This window comes from Aythya ferina (assembly GCF_964211825.1).
Source record: "Aythya ferina genome assembly, chromosome: Z".
Classification (NCBI taxonomy): Eukaryota; Metazoa; Chordata; class Aves; order Anseriformes; family Anatidae; genus Aythya; species Aythya ferina.
The window spans coordinates 42,234,344-42,255,791 of NC_140299.1; the positions used below are offsets into that span (position 1 = coordinate 42,234,344).

The following is a 21,448-nucleotide window of genomic DNA, read 5'->3' on the forward strand; positions in this document are numbered from 1 at the left end:
GACAATCACCACTATACTTAAACATGTCTGCATGCTGATAATAATAATAATAATATGCCCCTGATTCTAAGCTTTAGAATGGTCTGTCCTTGAATGGTCTTTTCCCAGTGTAGATGATCTTGCAAAAATCACTCTTACCACCTGTAGCACCTCTGTTCTGGTGTGGGTATGAAAGGATGAAATGCAAGGTTGTCTGAGCCAGGAGGATCTGAGCTGGGTGGTCAGAGCAAGAGAAAGATTAGGCATCACACATCTGTCCTTACACTGGAGATTAATAACCTGTGTGTACTACCAAGAATAGGAAAATACCCTGTTCAGAAAACCTTCTGTCCCAGGTGAGTGTCTAACACTTTCTCCTACAGTAAAAGCCTTGAGGAGAAACACAATTACATGAAACATTCATACAAAATAAACTTTGAAGTATTTCTTAACCTGAAGCACAGTGTTTCTTTTAGTATCAGCTTTTCTTTATAAGTCCTTTCACTAATTGAACTGCATTAAAAGAAGATCAAATCCTCAACCCCCAGGTGAGAGTCTGGGCAAGGGAGTGGCAGCAGATTTGCAGGGATGGGCCTTCTAGTGTTCCAAGAAATAAATACTGTTCCCTGTCCAAGGACAGACGTGCAACTTGGAGCAAGTAGTGGGGCACGTGTGGAAAAGTCTGTGGGAAAGGAGGGAAAGATGAAGTCTGTGGAGAGGCAGAATGTTCCAAATGATGGGTCTATTGAAAATGAGACACAAAAATTTCAGTAAAACAAATGAACCTAACAAAAGAGCCTAAGTTATTTGGTACAGATGCTGTTCTGATTAAAGGAAAAAAAGAAACAACTGGTAGGAAAACCTAAGGTAGCTCTGAAAGACTTCTAGCTCACCGAAGATCCTCCACACTTCCACACTCTTCCTGCAGAGCTCATTTGCCAACCCCTCATTGTGAGAAAACAAGAAAAAATCCTACAGCACAGATCCCCTCTTCAGCACTGTGATAAAGGTGGACCAAACAGCTGCTTCTCCTCAGGCTTTGCATTCACTCCCTCTCTGAGAAACACACGTCAACTTCCAAGGAAATTCCACTGCTAGTATCATGGCTCTTCATCTCCTGGAAATAAACACAATCTCCTGATAAGAGCTGAGGCTTAGTTTTCTATTCACTTTGGCACAAAATCCATTCTGGCTCATGACAGCAAGTGCATAATGAGTTCTGAACTATTTTTTTTCTGCAGAAGAGCCCCCTTCCTCTCATGTTGCACAGCAGCATATGCCATTAGCATCATCCACCTTTACAGTTTAAGTTGCTACTGTTGAAAACAATATTCTTTTCTCATTTTATGATGTCTACCAGACCAACATTTTCTATACAGGCCCAGATTACATATTTAGGAGTGAACTGTTATCTCAATTAAATTAGGAAACTTTGTAATTTTACAATGCATAAAATCTCATAGTATGGCAGCGCAGAAAGGAGGCAAAAGAAACAGATCCCCAGATTAACAATCAAGGCAGTGGAGAGGCTTATGTCTGAAGCAGAACAAATTAACTTAAACAGGGATACAAACTTTCTTCTCTAGATTTCATGATGAAATTAATTTAGTTCATTTTTCAACCAGTTTATCCCAAACATCACAGAAATACTGCCTGCTATTGTTGAAAGGGATTCAGTTTATCCCAGCAATAAGCAAGAAGGCTCACAATACATGCAGTTCAAGTCTTTTCTCCTTCTGATTTAAGATCTTTGAAATTTAAATTTCAGAATATGTTTTCTGGGAAGTTTTTACCCATGTTTTACAGACAGAAATAACTGCTACAAGGATCATAAGAATAGGTTGTATCCTGACGAACCAGTAGACATCGGATCATTCTTTGTTCCAAGTTAGAAAAGCAGAAGTGTGGCTATCATGAGACCTTCTCACATACTTAAAGGAGTGCATGCCTGTTAAGGGAGTGGAGTGAAAGTTCTCATCTTACCACTGAAATCCAAACAGACCTGAGGAAGACCACATATTAAACTGGAATGCAACACCAGTAACACAGCCACAGGCTAAACCCTTTCAGGGCAAGAAATACACTGGACTACTCACTGCCTGGAGCACCAAATAGCTAAATTCCCCTTTTTTTTTTTTTTTTTTTTTTTTTTTTTTGTAAACCAATGGCTGTGTCTGAGTTCTAATAAAGTAGATCTCCTAAAGCTCACACAGATATACCCCCATTGGCTATTCTCTCCATGTAAACCAAAAGTACAGCAACCTTTTTGTGTTTAATTACTCATTATAGCAGATTGAATATGAACAACAAAGAAGGAGTAGTTGCATTTTTAAATTAAATGAATGCCAAAAAAATACCCAACCCTCTACGCAATTCCACTAAAATCTGACCTCACACATTATACTAGGTCACTAGCCTGGAAAGACTCCACTTTTTTGTGCTAGAGGCACAATTGCTCACTGAGTACATGTGGAGACTAAGACAAACAATAATTTGACTCACAGTGACCACCTTACAAAGAAACCTAACTGAATTCAGCCCTGAAAATCTGTTCAGAGGGAGTAGGGCTGAAAAGAAACTTTGCAGTGTTACTACCCTTGTTTAACTACATGAGATACAACTCCAGAATGGACTTGAATGTTTAAGCTAACAGAACTGAGCCACCCAGACACCAAAATACAGAGACAAGGTCCATCCAATAATAAAAATTTATTTTCAAAAATTAACTAAATTCAAAATATGCTCATTTTAGTACAGGCATATTTTATTACCTGGTACTAGGCAGTACCTTACAGTAAAAAATGTTGCACCTGATGCCTGCTACTCCATTAAGTTAGGATATTGATCGGTGTTACTGGGTTTTCCATGCTATTATGGAGACCTATTTATGGCTTTTAAAAGCTCATTTGTAGAAGAAGAGGCTGAACCACATGTGCTGACATCAGTGAAAATTTTCCTTTTGATTTCCATGGGTATTTGATCAAACTCAAGAATGACACAGACCGCAGATGCTGGGTAATTTTCTCCTTACTTCAGTAATATTTTTGTCTCATTACTTTAATCTCCTGCACCTTGTTTTTTGCTGTACAAACCACAACAGCATCAACGCATGTGACAGTGTTTTGCCAGAGCAGGACCAGAATGCACAGAATCTTGAGGGACTGAACCCCCAAGATCCCAAGATGACCTCAAAACTGAGATCAAAAATACAGACAACTAACTCCATTCATCTCCATTTGAGGAGTTTCTTTCTTGTAATTACTTTTCTCATGATTTTCGACACAAATGTTACAGCAAAAATATGAAGGGTGATAAATCACAATGTGAGAACACAGGCTCTTTTACAGTATTGAAGAGGCAGGTCTGTGCCAACCTAGGTCTGTTCTTAGAAAGCATTTAAAAAAAAATGAACCAATAAACAACTAAAAATAAAATAATTATTTAAATTAAAAAATAAGCATGTTTTTTGAAGTACCAGCTTGTACATTACATGGTTTTGTTATATTCTGCTGTTTAAAACCTCTTCCATGCCCAGACTTTAACACTTTAAATATATTCATTTCTCACTCACATAATTGGTCCAAATGTTCCCAGTGGGACATAAATATATATATATATATCAGAGATATATTTCAACAAAAAAAGATATGGGTCATAAATGGAAAAAAAAAAAAAAAAAAAAAAAAAAAGTTGAGCTGTAACAAAGACCTGCTTCTAGTGCTTCAGCACAGGAATGAGAAAGAACAGGAAAAACAAAGGGTACACTGTTCTTCAGCTGACGTTGGCACACACCTAAGAAATATAGCCAACTGTGAAGGATGTTCAAAGGTATTTATAAAGCTAAACATGAATGGGAAATGTTACAACAAATAACTGCCCACCTGGCACACATGTATTTAATTATTGGCATTTAGTTCTGTTTGCCTAAGAATCCCAAAACAATATAACTAAATTACATGTCTGGACACTCAAACCCGAGAGGGTTAGTTCCGTCCCGTCCTACTGTCCTCTTAGACAAGCAACCACAGTCTTCAAACCTCTGCTGCTGCAAACACAGTAACCAAGAGACAGCAACACGCTTATTACCAAAAGGCAATGTATGCTTTCACAAGCCATCACTGTTCATGAGTCACATTTTTCCATCCCCTGTTGATTATCTCTCTGGCTTTAGGTTAAGTTCTGGATTGCTTCTGCAGACTTTCAAACGAGGCTTATTTTTCAGTTCAGTAAAAAGCAACCTACTCTGATTGTGGGCATGAATAGTAAACTCTTTAACCTATGGGACATCTCTTTGAAGACATTTGTCATTGCAAGAGCCACATGCATTTTAAAAGTAGCTAGAACCAAACTATTGTTTCAGGAGTAATTTAAGGTGTGTTACATGAAGACCAGAATGATAAATTTGCCAGTGATTTGTGTTCCTGTAAAGCAACAAACTGTACAAATGACTTGATTGGTGGAAAAGTTACACAGGTTCTGACATGCTTTTAAGTAGAGCCTGTGGATCTCACAGACAGCTCTGCTGGAGTTTGACACAAGCCCCTTTGCATATGGTCATGTATCTGTTTCAATTGTCCCTGAACTAGCTGCCCTTAATCTCAGATTGCTCGTTTTCCAGTTCAAGTTGCAATTTTTGAATTAAGCAAAATTACTCCGTACTTTCCACAGCCAGTATTTTTGTAACACGGAGCACCTCAAGTTTCAGGCAGGCTACTGCTGACCCCCAAAATACGTATCAGTGAAACGCAACCAGCTTCGTACTGATAGACCCGCGACACCCAGCTTTAATGACCCAAATCTACCCCCGGTTTTCTTCCTTCCCGCTCACACCGGGGCAAAGCAGTGCCCGTCGGGGTGCTGTGTGGCATCATCAGCGCACGGCAGCGCTGCGGGCGGCCCGACGGGACGGGCCTTACCTGGGGATGAACCTCGCCTCGTCCCCCAGCCGGACCTCGAAGTCCCTCCAGGACTGCTCCAGCCCCGCGGCGGCCCGCGCTGCCGCCGTCTCCCCCTCGTCGTCTCCCCCGTCCCGCGGCTCTCCGCGGCCGGCTCCGGGCCGCCGCCTCCGGGTGGCGCCGCGGAAGCCGCGAGCGAACTCCGGGAAGGTGATGGCCCCGTCGCGGTCGCTGTCGAGGCGCTGGAAGATGGCCTCGGCCTCCTCCGGCCGTACCCGCAGCTCGGCGCAGAGCGCCGCGAAGTCCTCCCGCTCGATACGGCCCGAGCCGTTGGCGTCGCAGGACAGGAAGAGGGCGCGCAGCCGGGACAGGTCCTCCCCGTCGGGGTCCATCGCCCCCGTCCTCTGCCCGCGGCACGGCACGGCCCGGCACGGCAAGGCACGGCCCGGGCTGGCGGCAGCACTGCGCCGTGCGCTCGGCGGGGCGGAACGGGACGGGACGGGACGGGACGGGACGGGACGGGACGGGACGGGCCCTGCTCCGCCCCGGTGCCCCCGGAGGGAGGCGGGCAAGGGGGCGGCTCTGGCCGGCAGCAAGCGCCGAGGTGGCCCGAGGGGAGAGGGAGGGTGGAGGGTGCGGCACCGCATGGCACGGCACGGCACCGCATGGCACGGCACCTGCTCGCCCCGTAGCCCCCGGGAAGGTGCCCGGTGCCCGGTGCCAGCAGCACAAAACTGCTCCTTGTGTTAGCGGTAGGCGAGGAAACCGCGGCTACCGGAGGTTTCATCACGTACGGTCTTGCGGGCCGTGAGCAGTTTCGGGTTAAACGGTGCCGAGAGAGCGCTCGCGATTGTCCCACCAGCAGTGATTTAGGCAGGGACGTTGTGAAAACAGTGAACGTGCAAGATTATTTAACCGAAGGAGCCAGGTTTCAGTGCTTTGTATAGCAGAACTAGCTTCCGTCTTTTTCGACAGAAGTAAAGGCTCCCCACTTTCCCTAAGTCCTTGGTAAAAGTTTGTTTTTCATCGGAAGCAGCTACATTCTTAACTGAGATGTTTTATATTCCCCTCCATTTATTCTTCACTATCTGCAAATGTAAATTGCACATACTGAAGTTGTGATAACCAGAATGCAAATCCTCCACCTCACTAAACGACATTTCCTTATTCAGTGAAATAGAGCCCAAGGGTAAATACTCAGTCCAGCAAAGCACAAGCAGCCCAGCTGACCTCTCATTAGAATAAATCACACATTGCAAACGGATTATGAAATTCTCCTCTACCCAAGAAGTGTGGAATGCCCTCAAAGGAAACTAATGGTTTTACAACTTTCGATTACTATTTTGCCAGGGTTAGACAAACTCGCTTTAAAATCCTACAAATACCTATCTGAATTTTTTCAGGCTCTTTTTTTTTTTTTTTTTTTTTTTGGTGAAATGCTCCTTCCTGCTCTAGACAAATACAGACACTAAGTAACCGGGAATATAAAATTTAGCTTAAACGTAAATATTGAAGGGCTTCAATATGTGATTTTATATGTTTTTGACACTTTTTGACACTTTTTGGTACGTTTCTGTTACAATAACAAAACTACTATGTGTAGCAAAGGGCTATCATCCTAAGATTCTCATATTCTATCAAAACCTAGTGTTTTGGTAAAGCAGAGTTAACTTGACAGAAGAGTTCTTTGTGTTCCGTGTTTTCTCATCTGTCAGCCTAATTTTTGTACCCAAAGAGTTGACCAAGTCAATCATGAAGCCCCAACAGCGCTGATTATAGCTGTTACTCAGCCATCGGAAATGACAAATGTTTACACCTACAGCTCTTTATTTCTAACAGTCAGGACAGTTGGCTTTCAGTGTTGGCAGGCTTCTGAGCTTAACTGCAGCAAACGCATCAGGGGCTGAATGTGTCTCACTAGACAAGAAGTTCCTCATCAGATCAATGTGCTCACCTTCCTCTACTTTTGTGGCTGCACATTCACTGAGGTGAGGTTTGTCTGTCCTCACTCCGTCATGCATAGCTCGTGTCGCAGTGTCTATCCTGGACTGCTAAGTAGAGGACATACACTTTGGATATATCACCCCCATCTTTTTTCCTCTGAGATTTAACACTGTCTTCTCCCAAACCTTTCCATATAATCCTGTATTTACATGACTTTGGATTTTAACTTCCTGCTGCAAAGGTCTGCATTTTTGTTTTCTTAAGCCTTATGTTTCCGCCTATATGATACAAGGAAATAATAAATGACATTGAAAACAAACAGAAATCTTCACATTAACATTCTATTTTAAATTGGGATATATAAATGTATTGCAATATTTCCCAATGCAACATCTATGTGGGCCAGATTTCTGCCTTCACATGCAGAAAATCCCTTTTGGATTCAGTGAATGTCTGTATAGGGTTTAAGTGACTCTGTTTTGGTAGCAGGGGGGCTGCAGGGGTGACCTCTGTGAGCAGAGCCCAGCAGCTGCCCCACGTCAGAGTGGAGCCTGCTCCAGCCAGCTCCAAAAGGGACCTGCTGCTAGACAGAGATGAGCAACATTGATTATGCCTTTGTGAGAGCATATTTAAGAAAGCATTAAAACACTAAGAAACAGCAGCTGGGAAAGAGGATTGGGGAACAGCCCTGAAACACCAAAGTCAATGCAGAAGATGGGCAGGAGGTTCTCCAGGAGCTGGAGCAAAAGTTCCCCTGCAGCCTGTGAAGAAGCCCCTGGTGGAAAAGGTTTGAGCCCAGACCTGCCTTAGGAAGGGGCAGGAGGTGGGAGCTATAGCCTGTGGAGAGGAGCCCACGCAGGTGCAGGGGATCTGGGGGGAGCTGCCGCCCACCCATGGGGGACCCGTGCTGGAGCAGTTTGCTCCTGGGGGATGGATGGACCCCGTGGTACAGAGCCATGTGGGAGCAGTGCTTTGAGAGCTGCTGCCTGTGGGCAGCCCCCACAGGTTCAGCTGGAGAAGGACGACATCCCATGGGAGGGACCCCATGTGAAGCAGGGGCAGAGAAAGACCGTGAAGGAGCGGTGGAGACAAAGTGCTATGGACTGACCACAGCCTCCATTCCCCCTTCCTCTGCGCTGCTCAGGGGGATGAGGTAGAAAAGGGAAGGTGTTTTTAGTTTGCTTTTAGTTTCTCACTGTTCTAGTCTGCTAGTGATAGTCAATAAATCATATTAATCTCCCTATTCTGAGTCTGTTTTGCCCATGACAGTTAATGGTGAGTGATCTCCCTGTCCTTATCTCAACCCTTGAGCTTTTTCATCATCTTATCTCCCCATCCTGCAGAGGAGGGAGAATGAGAGAGCAGCTGTGGTGATGCTGAGCTGCCCATCAGTGGTAAAACGTAACATCATAAAAGAGAATTTGGTTTTCAATGTCTTCCTTCTTTTCCACTATTACAGAAGTTTTGTCACATAAATCTCAGGTACTGAGGTGAAGTACAGTGTGTCATTTAGCTCTGCAATGGGGCAGGTATATCCTGCAAAACAGATGGTACCCGTATTATTGCACAATGCCAGGCAAATAGTGCTTGGTTGGCAGACCATGGTTCAGTCAAATGGTCCTAATGCACTAGAACAGAGATAACGAACAAAAGATGCTTTGTTTGATGAGACTTAAGAGTGAGTAATGAAGGCAGGATTCTGAGCAAAAGAGTGCTTTCTTCTGAAATTATATGCTTATTCTTAGAATGATATGTCCTTTTAAACCAAACTCTAAATTAAATAAATATGCAAAAACAAAACCTTTTTTTTTTCTGCCATTTTATAAAAAAAAAAAATTCTTTAAAAAAAAATAAAATAAAATAATTTCCCCAAGTATAATTTCAATCTGCTTTACTTCATCTTGCTTTACTCCACCCGGCTTGAGCATCTTTTTGGCTGAAGAGACAACAAAACATGAAACCATGCACAGGAATTTCAGGGAGGCTTGAGATAAAATATAAAATGATAGACACATTGTATCACTATAAAAATGTCATGTATTTACTGATTGAAAAAAACCATAGGTTTTGGTGCTGTTACAAACACAGAGTTTAAATGGTAGGGATTAGAAAAGACAAGGAAACCAGAAAAGGGAGGTATGGCATCACATGAAATCATTGCTCCAGGAAGAAAAGAGCAGAGGAATGGAGCTGCCCAGCAAAATAAGCTAGAGAGCTCTTAAATTATCCAGTTATTACCAGGCATACACCTCATGTGAACCATGTATGATAGGTGCATGTACTTCAATCCCAAATCTAGGTAGATTATAGACCATTCCTACACACTCTCATTCCCTGACAATGTAAATTTTAATACTACCGATTGTGATTTGTTCTTATTCTTCTCAATTAAAAACTACAGACAATGTATTCAGTAGCAGGCCTCATGTAGGCTCTACTCATTTTCAGATACATAGTGTTAGTATAACCTCTGAAAGGAAAAAGGCATAATCTGTATCTTAAAAAACTCAGGTCAAGGCACAGAAATTAAATAACTTACATAATATTGCAAAGGAACAAGATCTTAGGTTTAGATTTTACAAAAAAAATGAGACTCAAAGTGACATAAAAGCTCTGTCAAAGTGGTAGTACGTTAATAGCTAAAAACATCTCTCAAGACACATAAAACTTTTCATTCAACTGGTATGTTAGCAGCTGGGACAGTGAGATCACAAAAGACTTTCAAGGTTTTATCAATTTCTTTAGTGGACTCCAGATGAGGACTGAAGTGGAAACCATAGAGATGAAACATCTTCAGCCTGTAATGGAGCAAATAGACCATTAATAAAGGAACAGTAAAGTATCCAAGGTGCTTTTGCAGAAAAGATTGAGTATTGGCAGCAAAAGAGAAATGAAAACCTGACAGCTTTTTTAAAATCTTTTGTCTGTATGATCAACTGAATAGCCAGGGAGACACTGAAATGACCAATAATGACTGCTGGGCCAAGTCTGGAAGCATTAGCAGTTACCCTGATGTTGCTATAACAAGAATATTCCAACCCAGAAATGGCAGAAGACGACTGTTCTAAAGACATGCTGTCAAGTTGCTTATTCTCAAAAATTGTAATGATTTTGAATAACATAAAGGAGCTCACAATAAATGGCTATGAATTTCACCTTTTACAGGAAGGCTTTCATGATGATTTTTTGTTATATCTTGACTATCTTTTTTTTATTCTGTCCTATTTTTAATGTGTTTGACCTGACAAATGCCAGTTGCTTTTTAGTGAACCAGAATTTAAATGCAGAGCTGGCTGTGTTAAATGCAAAAGAAATCATTGTGTCCTAACTTCTACTGTCACGCACTTCCTCAGAAACAAAGGGACAAATGAGAATGTTTAATACTGAAAGAAACACAGCTGCCCTCAGAAAATAGAGGTTTTTCTTCCCTCATTTTTTCAATCCTATGAGGCTCAAAGAAATCAGAGTCATCATTTGCTTGTGGTAAGGTGGGATTGCTAGAGCAAGCAGTAACTACATTGCTCTCTAAAGAGGAAAACTGACCACTGTCTAATTTCTTACCATTTCTTCCTCCATAGCTATAAAATAAACTAATCTAAACCAATATTCTACAGGTCCATTGATGAACAGAACTGAAAAGAAAGTTATCCTGTGAACAAAGAAAAAAAACATATCAATGGAAAAGCCATTTATTACATTAGGATTATTATATGCTGCTCATTATTAAGAGCTTGTATTTCACCATGGACTAAACAGTCCTTTGGGCATGGTCTTAGAAGATGAAATTCATATGAACCAGGCTCCTAAATTTCCTACAGAAACCAAGAAGCGAGTCATTTGTAGTGCTGTAAAGGACAGAGTAGTCTCAATACATATGCAAAACAAGTTTTCTGGGTTACAATAGTAACTTTTTTTTTTTTTTTTTTGCTTGCAGTGTTGGAAAAACATACAAATTATCAGGCATGCAAGCCTTCCTTGTGTGCTTCTAAGTGTGTGCTTCATACTTTTCCCAAATTTAATAGTCAGATAAATAAATAAATAGAAATATCTGCTTAAAGCCTTCTCTCCTCTCGAGTAAGTGGGCATCTCAAAATGTAATTCCCCATGTGCACTCAAGTTAACAATGAGGATAGATGTGCTGTTTTCAGGACAGACATGAACATTGTTCATGTGATGGACATACCTTCTTCCAGTCAGGATAGGTTTTGACCTTTTTTCTGCAGAATGCTTCCAAAGCTCTTTCCAAACCATTGCAAAGTACAGGACTTTCTTTCAGATAGAAAGGTACCTGTTTAACCCTCCTCTTAACCTTTTTCTTGCTCGATGTGTTGGAACATTTCCCTAGAAGTCAGAGAACCAAGTTTAACTCCCTGCCTGAGGCGATTTAAACTTACCTTTCTTTTTTTTCTGTGTAAAATGCTCTAACCACAAAGCTAACAGGGACAGTAATGGAGCTGAGAAGCATCCAACTGCTCAAAGTACCATTTATGTGTTTTACAGTGCATTGTAACTAGATCAAAAGGTCTTTCGAGCAGATGCCGGATGCCAGTTTCCCTTATGCCTATGGATCACGGATCCATTCTTCATTTCTCTCCAACCCCAGAATGTTTACATTATTTTCATAGATTCTTGCTAAATGGTATATATTAACTTAGCTGTAAAACAGCCAGAGGACAGGGTTCCTTATATGGAAATAAAAAATCTGAATCCACTCAAACTGAGAAGTGGTTCAGACAGTGATTATTGAATCAGTCTCCCAGGCTGTGTGCAATGCTTTTACCTATAGGTTGCTCTGTAAAGAAGACACACAATCAATACTTCTTTCTACTTCGTCTTTGGTGAAAGTGTCTGCCACAATTTCATTGGATGAATCCTTCTCCTGTTCATATTAGGCAAGCTCTGGATATTTCCCAGAACACCAAGCATCTGCACAATTTCACCGGGTAAGACAGATCTGGTCAATGCCCCTTTGAAATCAGTTTTCAGAGGTGTCTCTCAGCCCCCTTAATGGCAACCAACCATTTTGAAAGTGACAGATCTCAGCCAAAGACACTGAAACTTAAAAACTGCTTAGAATAATTCCCCAGCACAGGACAAAAGGATTTCTCTGTCCTAACAAACACAGTTAAGAAAACAGGATAAGCCAGTTTTAATGTGGCCACCTTGTTTTGGAAGGTAAGTCAGTTAAATAATGAGATAATCAATGCCATGGCCTCAGTGCCTGAGAACAATTCTGGCGTTATGTACCAGCGTGTAACTATCCCACATAGGCCTTTGTAAGTATAAAAGTTCAGAAAGATACTTGAGATGATGCTGTTATAAGAATTTACTTCCTGAATATATAGTACTTTGGAAATAGTTATTTCACAGCCAGGCCACAACTGCTGAATAAACATGAACAAAACTGATTTCACTTTTCTCCACCTAAGAAGCAAGGTTAATTCTGTATCACTTGAGCAATAAAAATAAAGGCATTAAGAAGCATTAAATAATTATTTATTGCAAAAGGTATTAGTTATTACAATAAACAATAATAGATAAATACTTATTTACTGTAATTGTTATTTAAGGTAGTGTGCAACCAAACAATATTGCAATAAAAGTACATACAGGCAGGGCAAGAAGACAGGTATAGTAATGGCATCTCTCAAAAATCTTCTAAATAGGAAAGCATTAAAGGAAATTCACAGGTTTCTTATACCTAAGAAGATTAAAGGTTACATGACTCACAGCTGAAAAGTAAAACAAACAATAAAAGAAGTGCAAAGTTATAAAGCCACATTCATTCTTCTAGAATGTTAGATAAAACACTGTGCTCGTTAATCTTGAAGAGGAATGAGATTTCAGTCTCAGGAAAGTCTCAGGCAAAAGACATGAGAAATCTTCTGCCAGAGTTTCTGCCAATTTAAGGGAGTCTTTTTTTTTTTTATTATTATTGTACAAATTGTAGAAAAGACAATGTATGTCAGCAACATAGTATAAAATGAGTAAAAAATACATTGAGTTCAGTTGGACATTTTCTGCTCTAAAAACTCACTGAAACTAGATTCCTCATCAGCTTCTAAGGCATGAAGGAAAATAATGATCTTATGAACCCAAATCCATTAACAGACTTGTTATAGCTTTTAAATATGTGTATCATCTTACAGATATTAAAGAGTTACACAACTGGATAAGACTACAAAAATAACTTCTTTCACTGTGTTATTTTTCTGCAGGTGAAACTTTTTGCACAAACTGTATTGCTCACAAATCTTTTACAGTGAGTGTACTGATGTTCTTTTATTCAGCAAGCTCTAAGTAAATATTAGAAAATGTCAATGGAAAGTGAATTCTGGGTAAGTAAAAATAAGTGTTTTCAGTATGATCCTTTGCCAAGAACAACTGGCTTCTGAAACCCTAGGAACTGCTGCTCACTCAGCTATATTAGGCTAGAATTTGGCTGCGATGACATTTAAGTGCTTTGGTTGACTACGCTGTTGAGCTAAGAGTAGTTGGATATTTGTACTGCATTTCATAAAACTTTATAGCGATGCGTCAGTTAATGTAATGCACTCTGATGACTGTTGTGTTTTTTTTTTAACACAAATGGGCCACCACAGTCACCCATCCGATCAGGGAGGAAAAAACATATTACCTGACTTTACCTTTAGCAGGAATGAGGACAGCTCTCGTTTCAAAATCACATCTTGAGCTGTTAACTTTCAAGCTAAAAAAAAAAAACTAGTTAAACTGTTAAACTGTTTACAGGTAATCCAGAGCAACAGAAGAGTGATTGTTTTTAATTAACAAATTATTTCTTATGTAATTCATTGCAACTGTGTCAAAGATGTGTATAATCATTCTCACATTTAAGATGAAACTTTTTGAAAACATGGTTTTAAATAAAATATAATCTGCAAACAGATTTATTCTTCATTATTTTATGTACTGTACATTGTAAAAGTTAACAAATAGCTTAAAACAGCTACATCATAAATGCTGTAAAACAGGCCATCCTTGAGAGCTGTGATTGTGAAAAACATAATGTACAGCTTATAAAATTAGATAATTTAACAAAAGACTTTGTGAATTACTGTAATGTTATTATAATACACAGTTGTGCCAGCAAGATCCTATAAGGATAATACAAACTGGTTGTATTTTAATTGTTAGATGTGAGTGACTTCAAAACTCTATTCTGCATATAAAGAAAATAATAATGTTTTCATATTTGCATTAAATTAAGAGGATCTAGCAGAAAATGCTGGAACTACAGCCAAGGACCAAAGGATATCTTTTCTGGAAAGCCAAACTCTTAACTTCTGCCATTACTATGGAGTTTCATAATTGCATCCAATGTGATATCTCTGCAGAAGCAAAGCTTCATAGTTTCCAGACTGACATGGCAAAATCTGACCAATAAGCTCACCCAGATACCCACAAAGGCAAGTTAACCCTAAATACTGCCAAATATCTTTATGAGTACCTTCATTGTTTTTATACATGTAGAAACCTACACATGGTGTCACCATATGTGGTGGTTTTGTAGTTCCACTGCAGCTTTAAAAAATGTAAAAAATTTTAAAAAATTCCACGTAGTTCAACACAAATGTTTACTTAATAGAAAACATAATTAATCACAAGGGCTGATCCAGCTTTATATTTTGAAAGCCATGCATAAATATTAAATGCAAAATCCTACTAATATTGATGACGTTTAAATTTCATTTTCCATGCTGTAGAAAAACAAGGGAAAGAAAGGGAAATTATGTATAAACTGGGAAAGGAAAAAGCTCTAGAAATGATGGAAGGATTTGTAAACATGTTTAACTAAAGGTAAATTTTAAGGTATAACTTTCAGCGTTAGGAAATGACACTTCATCCGTGTGTCCGACTTGTTGAGCTAGTTTTTCTCATCCTCAGCATGGCAGTGCTTGTTCCTAGACAGTACAATTCAGCTGCAACAGCTAGAAAGTTATTAGACCATTTGGCACAAATGAGACCTGTTCCAACTAGCAGCCTCTGAACAATTCCCAGGCAGTGAAAATGGCCCAGAGACAGTTCCCAAAACCGAATGTGCATGCAGTCAGCTCCTCAGGCATGCGCCATGCCATGTGGACTAATTGCAGCACCCAGGAATACTCCTAGGCATGTTCATTTATTTACTACTATAGAGAATTGTCAAGACTATACCTGAACAGAGCTACAGTAGTTCTCACAGGACCCTGGAGTGGCAATTAATTCTGGAGAATGATTGCCAAATGGCACATGCCTGGAAAACAACCTAGATATAGATAAATATATTGATGACTAGGATAAAGAAAAATAAGTCCCTTTTCCTTTACAGCTCCCATTTCCAACAATGGTAAGATGAGGTAAGTATTTCTAACAGCTGTCCTGTTGCAGTTTTGTGGGTTTGGTAACTGAGCTTGAACTAGTCAATATAAATGAAAGAGGATTCATATACACATCAAGAATTTTGTCACATGTTCAGCACGGTCAGGTTTAAGACAGACAACTTAAGTAACAAAAATGAAATATAATTCACAGACCAAAAGTATTAACAGAAAGAGGCATATATAACAATTAATTGGACCAGCTATTCATCTAGATTTTATTTCAGACTAGTTAAATGCAAGATGAACCAGCCATGTGTGGTAATTTTCTGTAAATTGCAAAATAATATTTCTCACGTGCCAGCCCACTTTGGAGGCTTCAATCCCACTCATGCAATATCTTATACATTCTGAATGCATCTTCAGTGTTCTTTAATTACACCTGAATAAGAGACATATAGGACCCTGGGTTTTTGCAGTACCAAGTCTGGAAGAAGAAATTAGAAGTCTTAATTTAAATTGTTGTGTCCTGAAAAATCAGAATTTACTGTACAGTCTGAATCATGTAAACAGTGAAGAGACACTTAAATGTAAAATTGCAAATAGGGCATATCAACAGGACAAAGTACCTAATTACTGTTAAGCATAGACAGAAGTCTTAGGGGAATAAATTAAATTTATTCCATCATACTTATATAAAGATAGAAACAGAAATATAATATTATTATGTTTTGTTTTGTTTTGTTTTTTATACTTTTTACAATCATTCATTTCATAGAAGTAAAAGGATTTACTGTAATTCAAAACACGGCATCTAAGAACTTAGGAAAAGTAACAGCAATGAGCACTCTGCTGGTCTGTCTCAGGTGTAACCTGTAGCTTGGAATATGGTTATCATTCTCATTTTAGGCTGTTTTCTTTTTTGGTTGTTTTGTTTTGTTTTGTGTGTGTATCTTTAATTGCTATTTTGACATGAGTATATACTATGCTACAAAGTACATCCATCAAGCAGTAAGCTGTAAGAGCTTGTTTTCAGGTAGGAATTATTCATTATTAGTGCTCATTATTCATTATTAGTGCTCGTATTCAAAATATATAATTATGTCTAAGTACTCAAATTTATCCATTTAATGCAATCCAAAGAATAAGATTTGAAAGTGACAATGTGTCAGTTAATCACTAATACAAACAAAAGACAAATAATCTGTTTTTCAACATTGAGTAGGAAAGTAATACTGTAAACAAATCCATAGAAAGTACAAATATAAAACTCTACCTAATAACAACTGAGAAATTAAAATTAATTCTGATAACTACATTATTTTATGTTTTCTTAATTGACAGAATGTGGCTACTAATTGGGTGAACTCTGCTGTAAGTATTCCTGTGATTAAATTATCTCAGAAAGATGATCACTGACAGCACCATTTGGTGAAGAAAAAAAACCTATGGCTTCCAGGTCAGTAAGAATGCCTTCAGTTAAAATAAACAAACAAATAAATAAAATACAAAAAATCCACAAGTTAAGTTGAAAAAATCCACAAGTCTTATTCATCTGACAAAATCCAAACAGGACAGAGGTGACTGAATTGATTGCCAAAAGAACCAGCAGGAGTAATATTTGGCTCTGGCTACATATTAGTTGCTGATAGCTAGTATCAGTCCATTTTTCTCTTTTGTTCGTGAAAAATAAGAATATGTAAAAGCCTGGGTGTTTGAAAGACACAACATATATTATTCTATGGAGGGACATATGGCTGTACAGACCTTTGGCTATACTGGTTAGTCTGAAGAGAACTGGTTAGCTTTCTAAGTCCTATTCTTTAATAAAAAAAAAAAAAATAATTAATTAATTAATTAATTAATTTAAAAAAAAAAAAAAAAGACAGAAAATATGTTTGCACTTTGGAACAGTTAATATTTATGTTTATAACAGAGGAAAACACATGCACAAGGAAGTCCTTGACAGTCAAACACTACACAGGATACCACAGGCACTCCACAGGCTCATAGCAGGAGTTCCACAGGACTACCACTTTTTCTATGATAATAATTCCATAATTCAAGAGAATCATCCTTGAGAAGTTACACTAACAGGGAAAATTACAGGTCTCTGGCTTGTAGTTCCACTGCAGCTTTAAAAAAAAATGTGTATATTCTATGTAGTTCAATATAAATGCTTATGTAATAGAAACCATAATCATAGAATTGTAGAATTGTATAATGGCTTGTGTTAGAAAGGACCTTAAAGACCATCTAATTCCTGCCCCCCTGCCATGACAGGGATGCCACACACTAGATCAGGTTGCTCAGGTCCTCATCCAACATGGTCTTGAACACCTCCCAGGATGGGGCATTCACAGTTTCTCTGGGCAACCTGTTACAGTGCCTCACCAACCTCACAGTGAAGAATTTCCTCTAGGAAAGACTGCTATAAGGTCTCTTATAGCAGCCTTTTTCTCCAGGCTCCCCTGGAGCCTTCTCTTCTCAGCCTGTCTTCACAGAAGTGGTGTTCCAGCCCTTTGATCATCTTCATGGACCTCCTCTGCACCTGCTTTATCAAGTCCATGTCTTTCTCATACAGGGGGCCCTGTATTATCAAGTTCATGTCTTTCTCATACAGGGGGGCCCACTCCTGAATGCAGTACTACAGATGGGGTCTCATAAGAGTGGAATAGAGGGGGAAAATCACCTCCCTTGACCTGATGGCCATGCTTCTTTTGATGGAGCCCAGGATATGGTTGACTTGGTGTCATCCACGAATTTAATGAGGGCATACTAAGTCCAACTGTTTGTCATCATCAAAGATGTTAAACTATATATATATATTATATATATTATATATTATATAATATATAATATATATAATATAATATATATATATATTATATTATATATTAAAATATATAATATATATAATTATATATATTATATATATTATATATAATATATATTATATTATATTATATTATATTATATTATATTATATTATATTATATTATATTATATTATATATATATAAAAGCCGAGAACTTCTTCCTTAGTGATTTACAAAGGAGAGCAAGAGGACTGAGGTATGTGGAAGGAATAAGGAAAGAAGAGTCAGCCTTCTCCTGTATGTGATGACATAATGGTACAGAAAGCCTGAGCAGAGAGGAAGACAAGGACAAAACTACAGTTTACCATTATTTGAGTCCTTGCCCAATGCAGTGCCAGCATATCCCACTTTCCATTCCACAAATGCTGTTACATCAAAATCTAGCTCCCAAAATTATATGCTATCTGCACAAGATAGATCACAGCTAAGTATTTCTTCTTCTGAAATTTCTTGAATGGTGAGAACAGGTAGTATTGCTTTATAAAATACTGTAAAAATCAATTTTCTTCTGTATTTAAAATAAATAATAACATTTTACTACTTTCTTTTTAAATGTCAATCCTTGGGGAAAAATGTAAAAAGATGTAGTTATTATAGAGTTAGATATTCACTTAATCTAACTGATTAATGATACAGCATAAATGGAAGCACCTTTTGTCTAATCCTTTCAAATGCAAAGACGCTTCCGCAGGGTCAACAAAGTAGAAGGTACTCATAGGCTTAAGCGTCCATTAAAACTATCCCTGTAATTTATTAGACACAGCAGTAAAATAAGTATAATTATCAAAAGCACATTTAGTCAGCACAAATGCACTTTAATTCATTTTCATCACAGAAAAAAAAAAAAAAAAAAAAAAAAGTTCAGGATCAACTGAAATGTTCATGTGAGTTATGTGTAATTGGACAACAACAGGAATAAAATGAATAGTCTTATAGCACCGAACTCCATTAAAGTAACATAAAAGGCAGCAAAAAATATGTTACTATAGCTACGTATGAAACACAGACTAAAATCTTAATACATTGTGATTCAAGATAGGAAATTTAAAATGTATTGAGAGGCTCTTTTGCTCTTGTAACCTATTCTGCTGTCTGTAACTTAATTAGCATGCTCTTAGACTCTTAAAAGATAGAATCATGATGAAAAGAATATATAGTCATAATACATGCTAGTAACTATTATTTCAACACAAAGCTCTGAAACCTGTGACAACCATCAACTCCATCAGAAATTATATTTTTAAATATAAATATTTCTCTCATTAAAAATAGTTTCAGTTTATTACAATCAGAAGACAAAAATCCACAACTGTAAGTAAGAACTTACCAATAGTTAGTGTATGGCACTCTCTTGTTCTCCATAAATCAATAAATAAAGTAGGTTTCTTACTACTTAAAAATACAAATCTAAATTCCAGTATAAGACATATGTTATCATTTGTTAAAAATAAAACTGTCATGTTAGTGCAAGAAATTCTTTTTGCAAACAATTCTTTTTCTAGACTTTCTAAATCGGGATAGAGTTTCATTAAATTTAATCAGAAGTCATGCAGGGAAAACTATTTCCCTTCTAATGACCGAGGAAACTAATTGTGGACCAGCCTTTGATGAAGTAATAGGTAAAGTAATTTCTTTTTTTAAGCTGGTAAAACATGTCAGAAGAAGCTAAAAAATCAGAAACAATATTCTGAAGTTATTTTTACTACATAGCAGTTACTATATTGTACATGGGAGAGGATAAGCAACAGCAGCAGAGGTTATGTACTTCAGGGTCATTAAGAGATTTAGCTATTGATTTATTTAACATTATGTAAGGAAAATATGATCTATGTGAAAGTGTTCTTATGTAAGCAAAATGTTGCCTTCAAAAGAATACACCCTGAGAGTATTTTCCTAGGGTTCAAATTCAAACTGGAGATCTGTCCTAGGTACACAACTGCTCCAATTCTTGTTGCTATCCTGCTGGAGTTAGGAATACACTTATCAAAATTGCAGACAGTAGTTACTTGAGAAACAAGCAAGTGAAATAGCAGGCTGAGTTCAAAAATACTTGGGCAAGTTGCAGAATAAACAGGGACAAATCCTTTAAATTAATAGGACATTATACTTAGGCAGATCTGATTAACTGTACAAACTTGTTGAGAAATAACTGTCTAGACAGGAATTTTTCAGGAATGCATATAGGTGTTGTGCGTGTCATCAGCTGGGCATCAATCAGCAGTGTCAAAAAAACACAATCAGCTATTACCAAAAAAACACACATCATACTTGGTATCTATGCTGTGGAGCAGAGCCTTAGAGACACCTGAAAGGAAATTCCACTGTGTTCAGCACTAATAATGTCTCAATAAGAGAGCTATGCCCAAATTTTGGTACATGGCTTAGCTGGAGAAAATCCTGAAGAGAATGACAAGTAATATAGTCTAGGAAAGATGATCCTATACAAAAGGTCTGCAAAAAAAAATAAGGTTGTTGAGGAGAAGGGAACACTGACCAAAGCTGTAAAAATCTTCAGTATAGGGCTATTGTAAGGATGTAGGGAATAACTTGTTGCTCACTAGGAAAATCTTTCTAACAGTAAGGAATATATTCCTTCTGGAAATTAGAACATAACACAAAACAGTTGAAGGGCTATGTCAGGTCTAGCTAGCCCAGTACCCTACTTCTGACTGACAAACAGCTGATAAGCAGAAAAGAGTATCAGAACTGGTCATACACAAATGATCCCTCCACCTTAACAGTCTCCCAGTCTGTGAGCAGTTCCAGCCCCAGGCTTGCTTACACTCCACTATGAGGATTTTCAGGAAAGGGTTAAGAGACATATTCCCTAAAGAATAATCTAAGTATGATGGTCTTCATGACCTGTTTTCTGTGATTTCACAAAAGTGGAAAAGAAGAGAAAAGCACCATCAATATGACATGGAGATCACATACAGTGGCTTTTAAACGGCTAAAGAATACCCAAAGTGGAAGAACATTACATCCATCATTTCAGGACACAGCCCTATCTCTAAGTGCCTCAGGAAGAAATGGGGAAATACCAGTTGTGCTTACAGGTTCCTCTAGCATTGTGAGACCAAAACACAGCACACCCGCCAAACCTCAGGTCTCAAAACCAGCAATTATAACTACGTTTTAATTTGTATTTAAAGAACTTTAATTTGTGCTTAAACAGAGCTATGTTACATCTAAAGTATCTGCTCTAGAGCAAGTAAAAATAATTATTGTGTTTTGTTTGTTTGTCTGTTTGTTGTTTTTTTTTTTCTAATGTTCACTCCCTAACACAAAGACATAATTACTAAATTGATTTTTCTAAGACGGTTTACATATCTAGAGAAATGTTCCAAAATTACATTTCTGTTTAATTGATACATACATTATTTCAATTTGCTTATGAAAAAGCATGACATACAGTTGAATTATAATATATGTTG

The 21,448-nt window shown here is 38.2% G+C and overlaps 1 protein-coding gene and 1 long non-coding RNA gene across 2 annotated transcripts in view; both read right to left on the bottom strand.

The window, feature by feature from the left end:
• Positions 1–5,386, bottom strand: part of RASEF (RAS and EF-hand domain containing) — a 39,815-nt gene extending 34,429 nt beyond the window's left edge. Inside the window, exon 1 of the mRNA XM_084504398.1 lies at positions 4,896–5,386. Coding sequence (XP_084360524.1) covers positions 4,896–5,266 — 371 coding nt within the window. The 5' untranslated portion in view covers positions 5,267–5,386. The remainder of the gene's footprint in view (positions 1–4,895) is intronic.
• Positions 5,387–8,837: 3,451 nt separating this feature from the next.
• Positions 8,838–21,448, bottom strand: part of LOC311427215 — a 41,922-nt gene continuing 29,311 nt past the window's right edge. The window contains exons 2-4 of the long non-coding RNA XR_014687254.1: positions 13,466–13,527; positions 11,002–11,159; positions 8,838–9,616 (exon numbers count right to left, since the gene is read on the bottom strand). This is a non-coding gene — a long non-coding RNA (uncharacterized lncRNA). The remainder of the gene's footprint in view (positions 9,617–11,001; positions 11,160–13,465; positions 13,528–21,448) is intronic.